The sequence below is a fragment of the Zeugodacus cucurbitae genome, chromosome 6, assembly GCF_028554725.1.
Source record: "Zeugodacus cucurbitae isolate PBARC_wt_2022May chromosome 6, idZeuCucr1.2, whole genome shotgun sequence".
Classification (NCBI taxonomy): Eukaryota; Metazoa; Arthropoda; class Insecta; order Diptera; family Tephritidae; genus Zeugodacus; species Zeugodacus cucurbitae.
This window is the reverse complement of record NC_071671.1, coordinates 59,326,190-59,346,211: the sequence shown is the minus strand read 5'-3', so window position 1 is coordinate 59,346,211 and position 20,022 is coordinate 59,326,190. Positions and strand designations below refer to the sequence as shown.

The window sequence follows — 20,022 nt, the reverse complement described above, 5'->3', positions numbered from 1 at the left end:
TATTTATTATTATCTGTAAGGTTAAGTCTCTATGTGGTCTTTAATGTTACTAGTAGTTCATCTGCTATTCATTTTAATAGATTTAAAAAAGTTCTGCCCTATAGCCGATTTTTTATAACCCACGACATCTATGTACAATTCGATTTCTTCAACTTTTTCAAAATCATCTGAGTCGTGAGTCACCATTTAAAGAGCAACACATTGTCTGCTGTTCGAGCTGGAAACATCCATACATAAATTAAATAATTAATATTAATATAAATACTATATTTATATGAATATAAAAAGAAAGACATTTAAAACGAAGTTCGCATTTATTTCACTATCATTTTTATTAAATATACAAATATGCTGTTTGTAATGCAATACAAATCTTCAATTGTCTCAATTCTTTTCAACCATTTTGTTTACCATTTCTAACGATGTTGTTATTTTTTTTACCATTTTACTTAATTTGTATGTATTAATTTGTAGGTTTGTGTTGTTGTTGTTGCTTCTTAAAAGTACTACAATTTTATTTAAAATATTTGTTTTTTGTATTTTCTTTCATAATTTTTTTTTTATTTGCTTTTGTTTTCATCATAAAACTAATTTTTTTTTTGTTGTTGCTTTACTATTTACGTACGTACTTTAAATATGTGTATTGTTGTTGTGTTTTTTTTTTTAATTTTTATTGATTTCTCAATATATAAACATCTCTTTTGTGTTTGTTCTTTATGTATGTATATAAAATTGCTTATAAGTTACAAGAAAAAATTAATAATAATAAAAATAAAACAATTTTTTAATATAATAATATGTATGTATACATAATTTATGTGGATGTCTATTTTAAGTTTAAATTTTTTATATATTAACAAGAACAATGATTATTTGTTTCGAGCGTAATGTAGATGCTTTTTCAATAACTTGCAAGTTATATGCAAACGAATACACACAAAAATAGCAACGGGTGTAGAGGTGAGCGGATGACGGGAGAGTGCTTGTGATAAGTATAAAATATAAAACAAAAAGAAAGAAAACTAATGAGTAGTAGACCTCTACAACTAAGTTCGATAAAGTGTATTAGATTCTTATGGAGTTGGTTTTGTTGTTTTTCTTTTTGTTTAATTCGTTTAGGATTAGCTTAAACTACATACGTACAGGCTAGACTAATGGGCTAATATAATGTTGTAAACAGAGTACGAAGAGTAGGTAAATAGGAAAAAGGAGATTTCTAGTTTCTTTACTACGATAAACGTATTGCCGTTGTTTCTTTAAGAAATTTTAACAGCGCCTACATATAGTATATACAAACGTATATACATATAATGAAATGTTTAATCAGGAGCAAGTTGCATAATTAAACGAGAAGAAAAGTGTGCCTGTGTGTGTGTCCCAATACAATTAGGCACTTGCACATATATATTATAGAATTTATTATTTTTTTTTTTACTTTTTTTATGGTTTAAGGAATGAAATGGATAATTTTGTATTAGTTAGTTTGGATATGTGTACGTTTTGAGATTTTTTTTTACAGCGATAAAATAATATGTGAGCGGAAATAAATAATTTGTTAATTAAGAATTTGATTATGAAATTTGTCATTCTCTGTAAGTGAGGTTATATAATTTTAACACAACTTTTATACATAATATACAATAAATGTTTAAAATATGCAATCAAGTATGGAGTTTTAGCACAACGAATATACTATTATACAATTTAAACATTTTTTGTTGACGAAATTTCAGAACCAAATTGCTATTAACGAATGAAGAGGAAATTATGACTGATATAAAAAAGAGTTATGGTATGTTTTGAAAATATTTCTTCTTGTAAAATTGAAAAATACCAAAACAAGACGAAGAATCATTAAATATAGTAAACGGTTGATGCAATTTTTGTACTCAATACCAAAGGATTGTGTGATATGAATTTTTAAAACTTGAATTTTCTGTGTATAAAAACTGTTTTAGCGGTGTACGATTGAATGATACAATTACTGTGTTTTTTTTTTTGATAACTCAAAAAAAAATATATAATGTGGATTAAACCAGTTTGTTTCAGGCTACAAAAGCCATGTTTTTGTTATATTTTCTAAAAGACTACAGCACTTTTAGCTTGTCGAATAACAGCTCAACCATTCAATCGTGCAGTTCTAAAACTATTTTTGTATATTTGTATGTGGACAAACTATGAGTTTGATATTTATGAATTTGTTTTTTATAAAAATGTTTCCAATATAAACACATTAAATTAAAATAATAGAATCTCATATTTAAAAACAAAATATATGTTGATATTATTCAAAGGCATTATCTTTTGGTTAAGTCGCCCAAAATATATGTAAATGGAGAATACATTTTTCATTTACATAAACAAACCAAAATCTGAATTATGTAAGTGCCCATGTGTTCGTATTGAAAATCTCTTTATATGTCATTGCATAAAATATATACAATTATTATAGAGTAAAAATCGGGTATTGAGAGTACTGAAATGAATAATAAATAGTTGCAAGGACAGCTGTATATATGTATTATGTAAAGATGGTAATTAGATATTGTATACTTTAACGCATACAAAAGAGATATTTTGGTGATAACGGTTTAGTCTAGAGCAAATGAATGTCACATTCAGAAAAATAAAAACAAAAAAGGGTATATAAAAATAATTGTGTGCTAAGTTTTGTTCGAGATATTAAGCTACGAAACAAGTTAAACAATAATGCGCAATGTGTGTATGGGTGTGTGTGTGTGTATGTAGAACTCTTTCGTAGCTTTATGAGTTTGCATTTATGTAGTATATATAAATTTTGTATGTACAAGCAATAATATAAACCATATATACATATTAATATATTTTATTATATGTATATATATGAGTAAAATTATATATATGTACATATGTATACATACATACATATAACTAGTAAAAGTAAATATATATACGTATGTAAAACATATTCAACTGTCTCTTATGTGTGCGTAGTCAAATAATTTCACTTACATACTAAGGATGTATAACACTAGTGTTGTTATTTTTATTATACCGTCGTATGTATGTATATACAATATAGACATTCACTATTATCGCATATAACGTTTATATGCAAGTCCTCTTATGTAGCTGATCGGTTCAATGATATAGCGCAACATTTGCTATTTAAATGTTGCCATTCCCTTTTTATATCGTAGCTGTGAGCATGTGTTTATGTACATACGTATGTACATATGTATAGTATAATTTAACACTAATTGTATTTAAAAGTATTTACATATTTGTATAAATTATAATTTGTGATATTACGGTCATATATATAATATTTGAGGCTCAACTTTTGCAATATGTACAACAGCAAGCATACACTAGTCTATTTCCACGGCGCTTACGTTCCACAACGCTTTCAGGGGCTAGCGGCAGTCGGATTTTCAAAAAATCAAAATTTGTTTGCATTTTCTTTAAGTGTAACATATTAAAAATATTCTCTGAAAATTTGTAGTTGATCCGTTAAATACTTTTCGAGTTATTCGACAAATAAAAAAGAGCGCTCAGGCACTCCAAAACGCTCGTATAAAACTTTAAATGCGTTTTTTCTCAAAAACAGACAACAAACTGGTGACAACTGTAACTTGAAAACCGCAGTAGATTTTAATTAAATTTCTACAGCTTTTAGAATACATAATTATCCTGGGCTGGGTCGAGGCATTTTCTTTTTTTTTTAAATTTCGAATTTTAAGGACCCGAAAATCTAGAAAAAAATTTCTGAGACCACCTTTTGTTAATTTTTGAAAAAAAGGAAAAAAAAGCTTCGATCCGACCCAAGATTATCTATTTATAAAACTAAATTTTCTTAACCGATGATGTCAAATTTTGAATGCGCAAGTGACTTGCTTTCCATACAAATTATATAACGAAATAGCGTTGTTCTTCAATGTGGAGTGTATGCTTTAGAGTTTCATGGTCTATATATCAGTATATATGTATATATGTTTACATACTGACGCTTCAAATCGCAGCCTGTGTAATCCTAACTACTTTAATATATCGTTCTGTATATGTACGTATGTATATACATATTATATATATATACTTAATTATTTTTATATAGTTTTATATATATAATTAATGTTTGTTGTTGCTTATAATCCTAACTTACAAGAAATGTTCGCCTCTCTTAGTTGCTGTTGATGCATATATAGCAGATGCTGCTGCTGCACTTACATCCTCTCCCAATACACCGGCCGCAGCAACTGTGGCTGTTGCAGCTTGTGCGGTCATTGCGGACGGTGTGGCGCCAAGCGCTGTCACTGTATGCCACCAGGCGTGTGTTGACTGATGATGTGCAGAAGCGTAGTTTTGCAGATGGTGATGTAAGGGTAGTTGTGCATGCGCATGTGCATCGCCGACTTTATGATTGTGATAATGTCTGAAAGCTGGTAGTTGATGTTGGTGCGGTGAGTGGTGGTTATTGTTGTTCATGTTAACTTTCAGGTGATCTGGCATCAACCGATTTGGTGCAGCATAAGCGCTTATGCTACTGTTGGCGCTAAAACACTGTTGTTCACCTCTCATTGTTGTTCGCCCACTCAACGCCACGCCCTATTTTAGGTGTCACTCATTTTTCACTGGATAGTAGACTAGGTCCGATTGTTGCGGGTGTTGTGACTGCAGTTGTTGTTGTTGTTGTTGTATGTGATGCATATAATCACTGATTGGTGGCAGCACAGTTTTCTGTTCATCGCCACTGCCACCAACACCGCCACCACCCATTAGCATTGTCGGATAACCACCGCCAACGCTGCGATCGTAAATACTGGCATGTGGTGGTGGTGGCAATAAGTGGGGGGCAAGTGGATGGTGGGCGGTTGGCGCTAGTGGATGATGTCCACCAAGCGAATGTGATGCCGCATGTGGATGATATGGTTGAAAGCTGTTCTTTTGTTGTTGTTCCGTTAATTCCCCTAAGCCCGGGTGATGGGAAGGCAAATGATGGTGGTGGTGAGCGGCGGCAGCAGCCGCAGCGCTAGTGTCATACAGCGAAGCTCCACTTGGCGAGCCATATAAGCTAGTGTGACGCATTAATCCGGCTGCACCGTAATTTCCAATAGCAGCAGCAGCTGCAGCGTTATGGTGTTGTTGCTGCAACGAGTGCGCCTGGTGGTGGTGAGCGGAGAGTGGATGTTGTGGTTGCGACTGTTGTTGTTGTTGCTGTTGCTGCTGCTGCTGTTGGTGGCCAGAAAGTGGATTTTGTGGGTGCTGTTGTTGTTGTTGTGCCTGTGCTTGAGATTGTGATACGCCCATTTGTCCGCCACCCTGCTGCATTATATCAAAATTATACTCCATTGAATTTGGCGCAGTGTCAATGAGATTCGTTAGTATACTGCCGATGTTATTGTAATTGTGCGGATCGCCTCCTCCAACGCCGCCACCACTAACATTTACAGCACCACTTTGCCCGCTTTGGGCGTTACTTTGCGTTTGTTGTTGTTGTTGTTGTTGCTGCTGCTGCTGCTGCTGATGTGCTCCGCCACTGAACATCATCTGTGAGGCAGCAGATCCAGCGGATGGCCACATACTCTGCGGAGGATGAAGGGGAAATTAGTTCAAATTTTTACTTAAAATAATTTATTAGCAAAGCATACCTGAAAGCTCATAAGTTCACCTCCAATCGCTGATTCCTGCTGCTTGTTACTCACGCTACCACTCGGCCCAACTGCCGACTGCTGTTGTTGCTGTTGCTGCTGCTGCTGTTGTTGTTGAGTAAGTGAGTTCGGTGTTGTGGCACCGGAAGGACCACCATTTGAACCGACATTCATGGGAAGCCCAAGGAAATCGGGTGTGTCAACAATATAGAATTTGGAGGGGTTGTCTTTCAGCTCGCCACTGGGAGCAACGACACCTTGCTGCTGCTGCTGTTGTTGTTGTTGTTGAGGTGTCGGTTGTTGCTGCTGCTGCGGTTGGGGTTGCTGAGCGCTTACACCACCACTTAAAGCATTAGCGCCAAATCCAATATTAGCCCAAGGCGCTTCATTTGATTGTTGCTGCAGCGCATATTGTTGTTGCTGTTGTTGCAATTGTTGCTGCTGTTGTTGTTGATGCTGTAGCGGCGATTGTTGCGGTTGTGGCGACTGCAAACGTCCTCGTTGCGGAGAATGCGATGGCTGATGATGCTGCTGTTGCAACTGTTGAGCAGGGGTGGCATGGTGCAATGGTGAACGTTGTTGATTGTGACGATGTTGTTGTTGCTGTTGCTGCTGCTGCATTTGTTGGTGATGATGCAGCATTTGCTGATGATGATGCAACTGTTGCTGTGTCGCAGGCATATGGTGCGGCGAGGTAAAATGCTGCTGTTGTTGTTGCTGTTGTGGAGCATGTGGTTGGTGCGGACTTTGCGGTGTATGGCTGCGCAGATGTTGCTGCTGTTGGACCACTGCCGTTGATGACGCAGCTTGCTGCTGCTGATGGTGCTGCTGTTGATATTGATTGATTAACTGATGTTGCTGGTAGGCGCTGGCGTTGCTTTGTCCAGCAGACGCACCATGGTTGGGATCAAAGTGGAATTCTGACGCACCAGCTATATTAGCTACACCACCACCAGCAGGAGGACCGAAGTTATTTAGTCGTGACATAAGATTATTCCCTGGTACATTCGCATTACCACTCACACCAAGCACTGCGGGGCCACCACCGCTATTCACAGTGCCATCCGGGGTGTTCGGTGTTCGACGATGATGTTGCTGTTGCGCAGGAGGAGGTGTCGGTCGTTGTTGTTGTAATTGCGGCTGTTGGAGCTGCTGTTGTTGCGTATGATGCACTGGTGCTACCGCTGCCGGATTACAAAGCTGTGATGGTGCTTGAGCTAATGCTTGTTGTGGTTGCTGCTGTTGCGGTTGCTGTTGTTGTTGCTGGGGCTGCTGCTGCTGTTGAAGTTGCTGTTGCTGTTGCGTTTGATGTCCAATCAACTTCTCGGCATTAAAGCTCTGAGTATACATGGAATTCTGTTGGGATTCATTGGTTGACAGCGAATGCTGTGACGCCGAAGCTGACGCAGTGGATGATTGGGAGCTGCTGTTGCTAATCATCGATGCATTGAATGGATCCTGTTGCGATGTTCCAGGTGTGGTGGAGAGCGGCGGTGGTGTAGATACGTTACTCACACCTCGTTGCAGCTGTTGTTGTTGTGGATTTTGTTGTTGCGCCTGCTGTTGCTTTGGTTTACTCGTAGTTGATTTCTTTGCCATTTTTGCGGGTGGAGGGCCCGGCATATCTGGTGTAGATATCATTTCTGGATGTAAATAGATATAAAGAATAATAAATTTCTTAAACTCCGAAAATGTTTATCGAATTTGATTTACTACCAACCTTCATCCTTGGCAAAACGTTTGACTTTCTTCGGCGGTGGTTGATTACCGTGAACGGTTTGCTTGTGACGTACCATATGAGTTTTCCACTTGAAGGTCTAATTACATGAAAAAAATAAGTATTAAAAAATATGAATTTTCTTAATCCAACAAATGTATCTTACCTGATCACAATAACAACAGCAATGTGGTCGCTCCTCCGAATGTGATGGCAAGTGTCGCTGCAGTGATTTAACAGAACCAAATCGCTTGCCACATAAAGTGCACTTACATTCCGATGCATCGGTATGCGCATTGCTGTAATGATCTTTTAGTGCTGGATATGTAAAATACGATGAGCCACAAATATCACAAACATATGTTCGCTTCACTTCCGTATGCAGCTGTACATGGCGTTCCAAATTCGCTTTCAATGTGAAACGATTCTGACAAATGTGGCACTCGAAAAAGTTGTCTTTTTTATGGACACGTATTATATGCTGATAGAGTGCATTTTTCGAGGGGAAATCTGCACCGCAAACCTCACATATAGCACCGTCAGCCTTGTGGCCCGTCGTGTCTAAGTGCTGTTGATGCAGTTTCTTGTGTGGAAACTTTTGCCCGCATTCTATGCACGAATAAGCTAAGGTGATAAGAGATACAAAATCAAAATATTAACATTAAGAAATATGAATTTGTATTTCATTAGTAAAAATTACATACAAATTTATACATGAAAATAGAGAAAATGACGAAAAAACTATTAAATAAAACAGTCAAAGTGCCGTGTATGAAAAAATTAGTGTGCAAACCAATTTGAGGGTAAATAAAGCCACAAAAGATCGTTGCCCATGTGCACATGGTTTAAATATACATGAATTATAGAAATTTACACTTCATTTACGCTTAAGGTACAGTCTACACTCATGTTTGTGTTAGTATTTCGACAATTTTCAGGCACTCACACTCACTTTTGAATTCTTTCTTGCTGTGAGATTCGACGTGGGCATGAAATTGTTGACGACGCGAATAGGATTCGCCACACGTGTCGCAAACGAATGGAAACTCCTTGGCATGCACTGTTCGATTGTGATGAATTATTTCCTATAAAGATAAATTTATAATTTCAATATAAGAATGAAATAAATTGAAATTTAAATTCCATTATACACACCTCCAATGATGTACCATTCGGTTGGCCACAATCGTGACAAAAACCTGGATGAATCTTATAGTGATCCAATAATGATTTCCGTTTACGATACGATTTGGGACACTGCAAGCATTGATAACTGGGTTTTGCCTTCTTCGCGCCAGTACCAGTGCCAGCAGCGCCCTGTGCCCCGGGTGGTGCTTGCAGCGAAGTGCTGCTGCTGCTACCGCCATCAATGAGTTGCTGCTTCGGTTCCATGTCGTCCAAATCGTGTTCATCCATGTCATCATCCTCATCGTGCGACAAATCATTATCATCCAGACCTAAGGATACGTTTAATGAAGCTGAGGAAATCGAACCGGAAGTCGATGCAGATGCGGAAATACCCGACAAAATGTTGCTAGGCGTCGCAGAAAGTGCACTTGACATTGACAGCGAAGATGACGCCACTGATGTAGGTGCTGTGCAAGCGGAAGACGTACCAGCCTGTTGTTGTTGCTGCTGTTGCAAATGTAGCTGCTGCTGCTGTTGCAGCGTGTCCACGTGTTGCTGATGCATATGCAACATGGGCATTGTGTGTTGCATTTGCTGTTGTTGTTGCTGTTGGATTTGCGCATGTGCGTTTATTGCGGTTTGCTGCGCACCTTGCTGCTGCAGTGCTGGTGAACGCGCCAACAACTCCGCATTGAAATGCTGTTGTGGATGCTTCTGTTCAAACACAGCCGGCAAACTACCGTTATCGAGTATGTTGTCGATGCTGTTAATGTACGCCGTTGCATTCGTGCCTTGTTGTTGCATACGCTGTTGTTGCAGCTGTAGTTGTTCCTGCTGTTGCTGCTGCAGTTGATGCTGCGCACTTTCGGCCATGCCACCCAACAATGTTAGCGGGTGTGTTTGTGGATGTTGTTGCAGGTTCGCATTAACGTTACGCTGCTGTTGCAGCAGCTGTGGAGTATCTGGTTTTTGATTCTGTTTTATTAGCCTCTGTTGCTCTTGCTGCTGCTGCTGCTGTTGTTGCTGCTGAAGTCCCAAAAAATGTGACTGGTTTGCATTCAGCACATTGTTTTGTAGACTTTCAGGCAATTTTTTCATCGCCGTGGAATCGCCGCCTGGACCGCTAGCACTACCACTACCGCTGCCACTACTATTACTACAATTATTCAGTCCTGGCAATAGCATGGATCCGATTTTGTTAATATTGGCACTACTGTTACTGCCATTATCCAGGGTGGCACCGTCTACCACACTCTCGCGGGCGACATCGTTTAGCGTCGGAAAATGTATGGAATTCAGCTGTTGTTCATTTCGTTCTTGTAAATATTGCTTAGAGAAATTTGGCTGTTCTTGTTCCAACAGTCGATTTTGCCGCTCAATTTGTGTACTAATGCTCTGCAGTGATTGTAGTTGTTGATTTTGCTCCTTGGGAGCTACACTTGGAAGATCACCAACAATATTCGCTAATTGCTGACTATTGTAGCTAAGATTATTTATATTATTGCTTGCTGTAAGGCCATTTATCACAAGGCTGTTGTTTCTGTAAAGTTAAGTAAACATTTAATACATTATTATTTCCAGTTATACAACTATAATAAAAATATATTACCCTTGTTGTTGCTGTTGATTATGTAGCAAAGGTTTGTTGTTATTGCTCAAACTACCGCTGTTCGTGCTCTCACCGCCCGCCAATGAAGCAGTGTTCGTATTGTTTATCGTTGTCGTCATCGTCGACACACTTTCCGGCGTCGTAGCGACCAGTGTCTGCAAATCTGTGGTGGCACCGCCGTTACTACTATTGCTATGGCCACTACCGCTTGCGCTGCTACCACCACCTAAAACATCTTCGATATCCGGACCCATTTCCATGCCATGTACCAGACGGCCAGCGCCCGCATCTTCATCGGTAACCTCTTCGAATTTCAACATCTCTGGCGCTGCTACCGACGTCGACATTTGCGACTCAGATTCGGACTCCAGCTCCGAATCAAATGTGATCGCAGGTAAAATTTGCCGCCTTTGCGAATACGCAGCAGCTGCCGCAGCTGCAGCCAATTTGCGCAGACGTAGCTGATGCCATTCTTCCAGACGTTCTTCTCTCAGTTTGTCAAGTATATGTAATGGCGGTCGCGTGCCCAACAGCTGCCCAGAAACAATGAAATTCTTATAGAACTTCTTTAAGAAGGGTCTATGCACTTCACTTAGCGCTGTTTGTAGGCGAAATCGAAATAGTTTTTTATAGGCGCGCACATTGAATTCACCCGTACTGTGATGATAGTGTATGGTCCATTCATTATCAGGATAGAAGAAATAGTCATCTTTCGCTTTCGTAGTTGGATTATTTCGCTCATCAATACCGAGCACGTGCTTTTCACTTAGCAATCTAGGATAATTATTGTGCTTATTGTTTTTGGTGTTATGACGTAACAAGTTCTTCTCTTGTTCACATGACGCTAAGTCATCCCAACTGTTATAACTGTCATCACCACCTAAACGTGAAATGGCGCCCACACTATTGCCCACAATTGCGTGCTCAAAGAGTGCACTAGAATTCACTTTTCTCATGTGTCTCGTATTGATAATAGACGAGGGTATCAGATCGAGCGGATCTTGTTTGAGAGCATGTGTACTGTTGTTATAATGTAGGCTTCTATTATTGGAAGACGAATTTTCTGCATCGCCATCTATGTCCATGTCACCACCCACACCGTCTTCATCGTCCTCGTCGAGACACATGATCTCCTCCTTGCAAAGGATTTTCTCAAAGTTCTGATTAAGATCTGTTGAACCTTCATCCTCCGTTTTAATCTCTTCCTTTTTGGCAGTGAGCAACAATTGCAGCTGCAATTGTTTCTTGTTCGCCGTTTTTGTGGAACTAGCAAACTCATCGGTGATATGGGGGAAAAGTGACCTTGTCACACGTTCACAAGCTTCGGGATATTTACATTTCAGCGTTCGTAGCAGATAATGAAGCGCATCACATTGAGATACATCGTCGAGACTATCGAGCAGATTTAGTGACTGCCCTACCTGTAATTGTAGGGAAAAATGTATGATTATTATGCTGAGAAAGTCTAAAAAGTGGATGTAAGCATTGATTGCAGTAAGTGCAGTAAATTATAATTATAATATGTAGTATTTAAAGATTTTCAGTTTGCAAGTTTGTATATAGTATTATTGAAGGAAGAGCATGTTCTCCAGCAGAAACATTGACTTGCCAGTTTATCAGTAGCCAATCAGTCCATGCTGCTTTCGAAATATTGATTCTTCCAGCATATAAAAGTTGCTTTAGAGTAGTTCAAGGTGAAATTTTTGATCATAATTTGGGTTATGTTCGAAAAAATTACAGAGCACGATATAGAGAGAAATTACCGTATTTAAACAATCAAGTAAAGGTGAAGCTATCTTGCCTAGGCATACTTTTAAAAAGAATAAACAACAAATACAGTGTTTAGCTATAAAATAGGGACTAAACATGTTCTGTACAAGAATTCTGAGACTGAGAAAATATTATTTTACAAGTTCTGCAGGAATTGGTTTACGAAGAATAAAATGTGTGTAAACAAATCGCAAATAGCAGAACAGCAAACTTAATTAAATCGAAAATTAAATACATTATTTGATGCTAGTTAAATCGATTTTGAGAGTACAGCTAGCTAAAACAAATTAATTTTGCAAATGTAATCAATTTATTATGCGAAAAACGGTCAAAATAAAAAGAGCTTGTATATACGAAACACTTGGCTACTACTATATGAATATACAAAAGTATATCCATACATACATCGAACTAAACAACTGTACGAGTTTGTATGAATGTTAAACCAAGTTGTAAATAAAGCGCCATCACGAAATTAAAATCTAAATATACGTACATATTTTTACTACATAAGCGTATATGTACATACGCGTGTATATTTATGTAAATAAATACATACATAAATACTAAAGTTGAGTAAATGAATGAAAAGCACGATAATCAAGTTCTATCCGCATTTACTCTGCGCCTCTTTCGGCAACTCTCATACACCGGAGGTATGTAGTTAGTTTGTCTACAACTCCTGCTTTAGACTTACACAAACATGCATATATATATATATATATATATATATATATATATATATGTATGTATGTATGTCTGTATGTAAATATGTATATAACACTGCGCCAAGCTTTCTAGCTAACATGTTTTCCATCCCTCACGCTTTCCACTTCTGCATTGCCTACTCTCCCAATATACATATATTACATTACCACCACCACCTACCCATCCGCCTACTTCATGAAATGTTTACGTTTTTTTTTTGTCATATCTTTTTTGTAGATACCTATAGTGCACACGGTTCATAGAAAATGCATAAAATGCGCTGGAGAATTTATGATTACATACAGATATTTTATTCATTTATTTAGTAAATATCCGTTATCTTACTTGGCCTTAAAAAGCATTATTAGTTAGCTGTGGAAAATTGTGTAATGCAATAACGCAGATTTGCTGGTGTACCTCAATGGACCTGTGCTTGGCCAATAGACATTGAAATTGGGATTACAAATGCAGAATATTACTGCAAGTGCAGGAGGCAAGTTGTATATGGATCGCTGGTAAAGATTTCGTGCGAGATATAATCTACAAACATGTCAAATATTATTCAAACAGAATATCATTTAATATAATCCAACAGCTGTTCTTTCAGAATCCGCAATTTGTCGAATAATATTCAAACACACCTCACTAATAAATGGGAAATGAGTTTATTTTCAACAAACCGGACACATTTTTTTCTGAATATACTAACTAATAAATTCCAATCAGAATTCATTGCAACAAAAAATAGTACAACAAGGGACTTCCAATGGGCTACGTTAAGTGGGATATAAACAATTGTCTAAATTTAACTGGTATAAACGAAATTTAATTATGAAAAAATAAAAATTGATCAAAAAATTAAAAAAGTTAACGAGGTTTTATCTAAACATATAACTTGCTTAAAAGTATCTAAGATTTATATATCATCTTATTTGTATTTATAGTTAAAAATAGTATGTAAATTGGTTGTATTTCCAAAAATATTATAAAATGAGTAATTCGTGTATGTGTATGTTACATTTGCATTATGATTTGCACTAGAAATACATAACTGTGTATGTAAATAGTTATTTACAAGCATGATTATGACTATATGCCTTGTTGAGTACATACTGCATACAAACAGACGTACATACATAAATATAAATTGTATTTATTTTAACGAGCGGCTTTCACATGATGCGTTGTCATAAGAACTACTATTTAAATATGATACTTATGTAAGGAATTTACGAGCTATGCACTCAAATACAAATGTACATACATACATATGTAATAACAAATGCAAATGCTAACAATTTATAAATACAAAAATACGAATACATTTAGTATTTATTTTATAATTTTTTTACAAAAAAGTTGTAGGGGAGCTTTATTAGTATATGTATATATTTATGTATTTATAAAAGTATTTACGAACTATATATGACAATTGAGAAAACATATAGTGTAACTACTAAATAATTGATAGTACTCTTACAAATATAACATATTTTTTCATAACTGTTATATTCAAGCACCTTTACAGTTACACATGTTCCTATATGTATTTACAAAATTTGTAATTTGTATTGTATAAATAATAGATAGTAACCATATATGTAGGTACTTATTTTAATAGATGTCGCTGGAGTCAAAATATCACTCATTAACTAGCGATGTCCATAAATTGTCAGTAGCCTTTACAAATTACGTACTCTCATACTGAAAATTTTGTAAAATTTTATAAAAGATTGGGTATTAGTTTCCAAACTAGAATTATTGATGCATTTGCTCTATGTATGCATATATGTAAAAATTTATCAACTCAAAGAGCATATGAATTATGTACAAACGTATAAAGTTAACATTTGAAGAACAGTCACCTAATAAAAATGTATAGATAACTACCTAATTATCCGGTATCTTTAATGTATTTATGTATTCTCACTTAGTGCATTCTAAAGAAATATTTATACATACATACTTATGTCTGTAACTAATGTACTGATAGCTGGTTGCAGCAGTTTGTGCAGTTGAAGATTTTGTTTTATTCTAGTTCTAGCTTCTTGTTGTTATTTTATCTCGTTTTATTCGTTTATTATTCATTTGAGTGGGAAGTGGGGCAGTGCATTTTTAGAAGCGGTCATACTACTTTAACGCAGCGCGCTAACCAATCTAACAACTACACACTTACTCACAGATAGCTAGCCAGTTGTAGAATATACATAGAAGAACAAGTGTTTCGCAAGTCTTTTCGAACAAATAACAAAAATGAGGATATTTTTAACAAGTGCATCGCTAAATTGGCACAAAGCAATTCGGTAATGCCAATATACATACATACATATATACATTTTTTAGATACTTAGATGTTTGCACACATTTTTACATTTTAGAGGCTAAAATGAATGAATTGCATTTGTATTAAGAGAGAACAATTAATGAAACATATTTATGTATCTAAATTTTGACCACGGTTCGCCATAACACAATTATTGAATATAATTAAATTTACTTCTTAAAACTTTATTTATTGCTGTTGTTGTAAATAGTTTTAGCAATGAAATAATAAATGCAGATTAAAACATTTAAATATATACTTTTGTACGTGAGTACAAATCTATAGTTTATATCTGTTGAATAAAAATCTGTAGTGGACCCAAATATAGTGGGAACATTTTGAAGTCTATAAATTTGTTAATAACCCAAGAGCCCCTAAATAATGAAATAAACTTTTGTTAAAAATCCATACGTCCAAGAATACAAAACGAAGAACCCTTTACTTCGTGCATCATCTACAGTAGGCATAAATATTTACATATTTCTACAAATATACTATCTACATGCCTCTACTACATAAAATCTCATTTAAGTTGCGAATTCGCATCCATACTTTCAAGCTCAAATATGAATTTTCGTTTTGTCTGACGCTTGCATACACCGAAACACATAAATTCAATTAGAAGTGATAAAAATTTAAATTGTGAAACTTAAAAGGGGATTTAATTAAGCCAAGAAGAAACAAAAACGGCGTGGAGAAAAGCAGAAGGAACATGTATAAAAAATATAATAACAACAACAACAAAATAATAACAACACTTTAATTGCATTCACTATGTGTTTGGTATAAGTGTATGTATGTATGAATGTATATGTTTACATAGATTCAGGCTATGTGCTCCACTCCACTCTACGTTTTGCTCCATTCACATCGTCTTCTATGCTGTTTCAGTTTCTCTTCTCTTATTATTTTTAACATATTGCACATATACACATACATACATACAGACATATACACCAAATATTCAGTGTGCATGTTTGTTTGTACATTTGCATATACAAATGCACATACGTCGATACATACATGTTGTTGATACAAAAGTATATAAATATATTTTTAATGGCGTATATATGTATGCTATATATAAATTTATACATATTTATGTATGCAAGTATATTCGTTTATTCTTTCTACTACTTTGCTCTACTCTATTCTCATTCTGAAATTTGTATTCACTCGCTGCTAAAGTCAACGTCACCACTGCCACAACTGCTACCACCTTCCGCCACTTATTTGTATGCATGTATGTATATGTTTTTATATGTATCGTACATATTTTGTAGCTCGTTGGTTCACTAGCCTGGTCGAATTGCTGCCACTGCCACTGTCACCGAAGCAGCAGCAGCAAAAGTTTAGTTCTGTTCTGCCTCCTTCGACGCTTCGGTGAATTTTCGTAATAGACGTCGATATCACGACGTCGCGCGTTAACGTTAAAGCTGCGTTCAAGCGCACTATAACGTTAACGTTGGCGCTGACTTTGCTGCTGACAGCAACATCGTCGTCATCTCAGCTGTCTTTGCCGCGTGGTTGTTTTGGATTTTTAGTTGCTCATGCTTTTTATCGTTGTTTTAGAGAGAAATAGCCGCAGTTGTGGCATCTAGCTACATGCCTAAATATGCAATTTAAATACTCTCTATACTTGTGCTTAATATGTAGTATATGTATATTTGAGTACATAAACATTTGTCTGTATATTCTTGTGTACATACTTTACGCCACCTTCGCTTAGAATTAAATATGAACACAAGTTTAGACTATAAGCTTACATATTTACATACATACATTTCTAACGATGTAAATACGTATGTTTTTTATACGCAGATACATTTGCCTGTATGTGTGTTTGTATGAATGTAAATATTGAATCAAAAGTAATGCCAGTGGTGAAAGCTTCAAGTTACTATATTTAAAGAACTTTTTTGCAATTAGTTTTATTATGAAAACGTATGTATTTAGTATGTATATAATTCCTATTATCAAATTTTATATAATGTCGATATTTGAGTATTAAAAGCATACAACACTGCGCTCAATGTATATTTTATTGCTATTTGTGGTAAGCTTGAGGAATTGTTTATATGTCAAGGATTTATAGGCAAGCGAGTGTATTAAAAAAAAATCGGTATTTTTATAATTTGATTTTACAGATTTTTCAGCAATCCTCACGACAGCTGGTTTTGTGATACCGGAATTTATCGGGATTTTATCTGACCAAGAGCTGTCCGTTTTCGGCAATCTAACCATATTTGAATTGGCAATTAGTAGATTAGAGACTTTTGCCCCATTTAATAATGGTTTACTTCTTCTATTTTCTGGCTCTCCATCCTCTCCATTTAATAATGGTTGACTTCTTCTATTTTTGGCTCTCATTAATTAAATGTGTGTATAATATCGGCTAACTACCTATACAACATAAAATATAAAACTAAATTTTGATATCGGAGTAATTTTTATAAACATTTGAACACGGTTTTATCACTAAATCAGATTACATATATGAAAAAGTTCTCTATAATGTGTAGTTTGTCGCTTGAGTCTTTTGTTTTTTTTTCTAAATTTATTAATTTAAAATTTGTCGTTAGCGCAAAATATGTATCGAATTAAATTATACTGACAAACAAGTCCCAATTCAGCAAAACCACCATTTTCCAATTATCCTGATTAAATATTCAAATATTTTGCATTTATTGAAGTTGAGAAGTACGCAAATAGACAACATAACGTTCAATATGGATACCAATTGACTTGATGTTTCTGTTGCATATTTTAATGCTATCGCACTATTATAAATCCAAAAATTAATAATTACAGTTAAAACTATACTGAGAGTTTCACGTCGTATATGTAGTGTAAACATGTTATCGAAAAATAACGGGAGTAACAACCGCAATTATTTTAATGCAAGCAGGATGAATGAATATCGGTATTAAATCACGACGTTTATTTGGGTTTAAAGTGGACGACAGGACTGGAACTAACGTCAGCATTGTAACAGGTATGTTTCTATTTAAACTACAAAATTTCTCTTTTAAATGTATATCCACTAAATAAAAATCGACTGAATATAAAAATAGCTACATTTTTATTAATATTGAATATTTCTTAATAGATATGAACATGTAAATATGTTCACATTAGTCTTTTAAGATAGCCCAACACTTTAATCATTTTGCTCTCAATTATTACTAGCGCGCTACATAAGCATGCTCCTTGTAATGATATGTATATAACAATATAAACATTGTTTTAAACATATGCATAATAATATACCATTTAATAATAAATAGACGTTTAATTAAATGCATTGTTTCATTGAATGCAATCTTAATTACCAGTAATTTGAAATCCAATTGTATTGTTTTATTATCCATTTTGTTGACGTTTCCTGCATTTGGAATAGTTATTTTTATGTTTTCTTTCACAATTCCGTTTGTTCCACTTCTCCCACTCACACACTTCACTGCACTCCTCTTTTGTAAATTTCTTTTTATCATACACTTTGTTCACGTTTCTTCTTTACACCATTTCTTTTTTATGATTTATATTGCTTTGTTGCTGTCAAACTAGATCCACTATTGGTCTCTTTCACACACATTATATTGATATTCCAATAGAAACAGAAAAAAAGTTAATTCTTCTGCTAACCCTCTTCACTTATCTTTGTTTTATACTTTTTTTTTAGTATTGCTCCTTCCACATCCACTAAAAATTTTCAGTATAATTTCCCACCGTTTGCTTTGAAATTAATAATTTTTCTGCACATTTCAATTATATATTAAACAACCGATCCAGAGATACGATTCAAAATTAATACGTGCCTGCGTATATTTAATCAATTCACTTATTTTTATTTCTGCGCGTTTTGCCACTGCCACTTCTGTGGCACACGCACTCATTCACACAACATTCGTCCATTCGCGCCGCATATACGTCGGCTACACAATACAAATAGAAGCAGCGGCGGCTTCTTCTCGTCTCGGGTCCCACTAGGTATATCAACGTTGATGACGGGCGCGACGTCCTCGCTGCAGCTTCGAGCGCAGCTGCGACTGTGACATCGACGACGGCAGCGCACAAAAATCAAACTTTTTAATCGTGGCTAGAAATTAACTCACTAACTGCACGCACTTATACCTCACAAATTTCCACTTTAATATTCATAAAATTATACATTTTTAATCCGTAAAAACACGTATTTTCACAATTTTTTCACAAATTTTCGCTCGTACGCGCTTCACAATTTCAATTTCTTGCGTTTTGCTACATCGTCTTCATCGTCGTCGTCGTTTCTCTTTCGTTCCGTAGTAAATTTGACAGTGGAAAATTGAAAATGGTGCGCAGAGCGCTATATGTGTGAGAATTGGTGAGGAATAGTGGTGGTGAATTTTGTTAGTGTATGTGTATATGTGTACATCGGTGTGAGAATTTGACGTGGTTGTGTTGGTGAGGTTTGGCGTTAAAAGACTGTGTGTGTAGGTATTTCGAAATTCTGAAAAGTTGGCAACATGGCATATGACGCAGGGATGCCACTAAAATTGATAATATTTGACAAATAAAGCAAATTTGTACAATAAAGCCATTTTTTCGTAATTATACGTATGTACCATTTCCTCACAAACTCAGTAGAATCATAAATTTAAATGAATAGCGTATATATCACTTTTACAAACGTCTATTATATGCAATGCAACCCTTCAAGCGTGATAAATGGCAAACATAATTTACTCAAGTTCTTGAGTTATATTAGCAAAGTGGTATGGTTTAAAATATACTCTATTAACAATGTATTATAATCGATGAGATTATACAAATAATAAAAAGGTTTGTTGAAAATAAGATAATCAAAATCAAAAACAAAAAAAAAATAGATCCCCCGATATCTTTAACCGATAACCGCTGACCATAGTGTTATTTTTCTTTAATTTATATTCTGCTCAATGAACTAAACAAATGCATTTACTGTAATAAAGGAAATCAATAGATAATACGTTGTCACACGCCTGTTCCAAGACAGTGGGGTCTCGGTAACCGGCATGCACCTGATTTTTATTAGACCGACGGCAAATTCAACGGCGTATCTCAAAAGTTTTGGGGAATGTTCTCTGTTCCCACCACGTGATCAACTGAAATATTCATTTTC

At 35.6% G+C, this 20,022-nt stretch overlaps 1 protein-coding gene and 1 long non-coding RNA gene across 4 annotated transcripts; one reads left to right on the top strand and one right to left on the bottom strand.

Annotated features, from left to right (window-relative positions):
- Positions 1-295: 295 nt before the first annotated feature.
- On the bottom strand, positions 296-19,499 carry LOC105217542 (uncharacterized). Of its 2 annotated transcripts, none has more exons than XM_054232789.1 (8): positions 18,215-19,499; positions 10,082-11,502; positions 8,500-10,012; positions 8,291-8,429; positions 7,511-7,968; positions 7,348-7,444; positions 5,628-7,270; positions 296-5,562 (listed from the first exon to the last, which is right to left on the bottom strand). In XM_054232789.1, exons 1-8 carry the CDS (start codon positions 18,374-18,376, stop codon positions 4,597-4,599), a joined length of 6,399 nt encoding a protein of 2,132 aa, XP_054088764.1. In that variant the 5' UTR covers positions 18,377-19,499; the 3' UTR covers positions 296-4,596. The 2 variants fall into 2 exon arrangements, with proteins under 2 accessions (XP_054088764.1, XP_028899454.2); XM_029043621.2 differs by having other exon boundaries at positions 8,297-8,429; positions 18,215-19,494.
- LOC128922425 (uncharacterized) lies at positions 3,903-14,419 on the top strand. Of its 2 annotated transcripts, none has more exons than XR_008471651.1 (2): positions 3,903-4,042; positions 12,797-14,419. It is a non-coding gene; the product is annotated as an uncharacterized LOC128922425 (long non-coding RNA). The 2 variants fall into 2 exon arrangements; XR_008471652.1 differs by lacking the exon at positions 3,903-4,042 and adding an exon at positions 11,437-11,575.
- Positions 19,500-20,022: the final 523 nt, after the last annotated feature.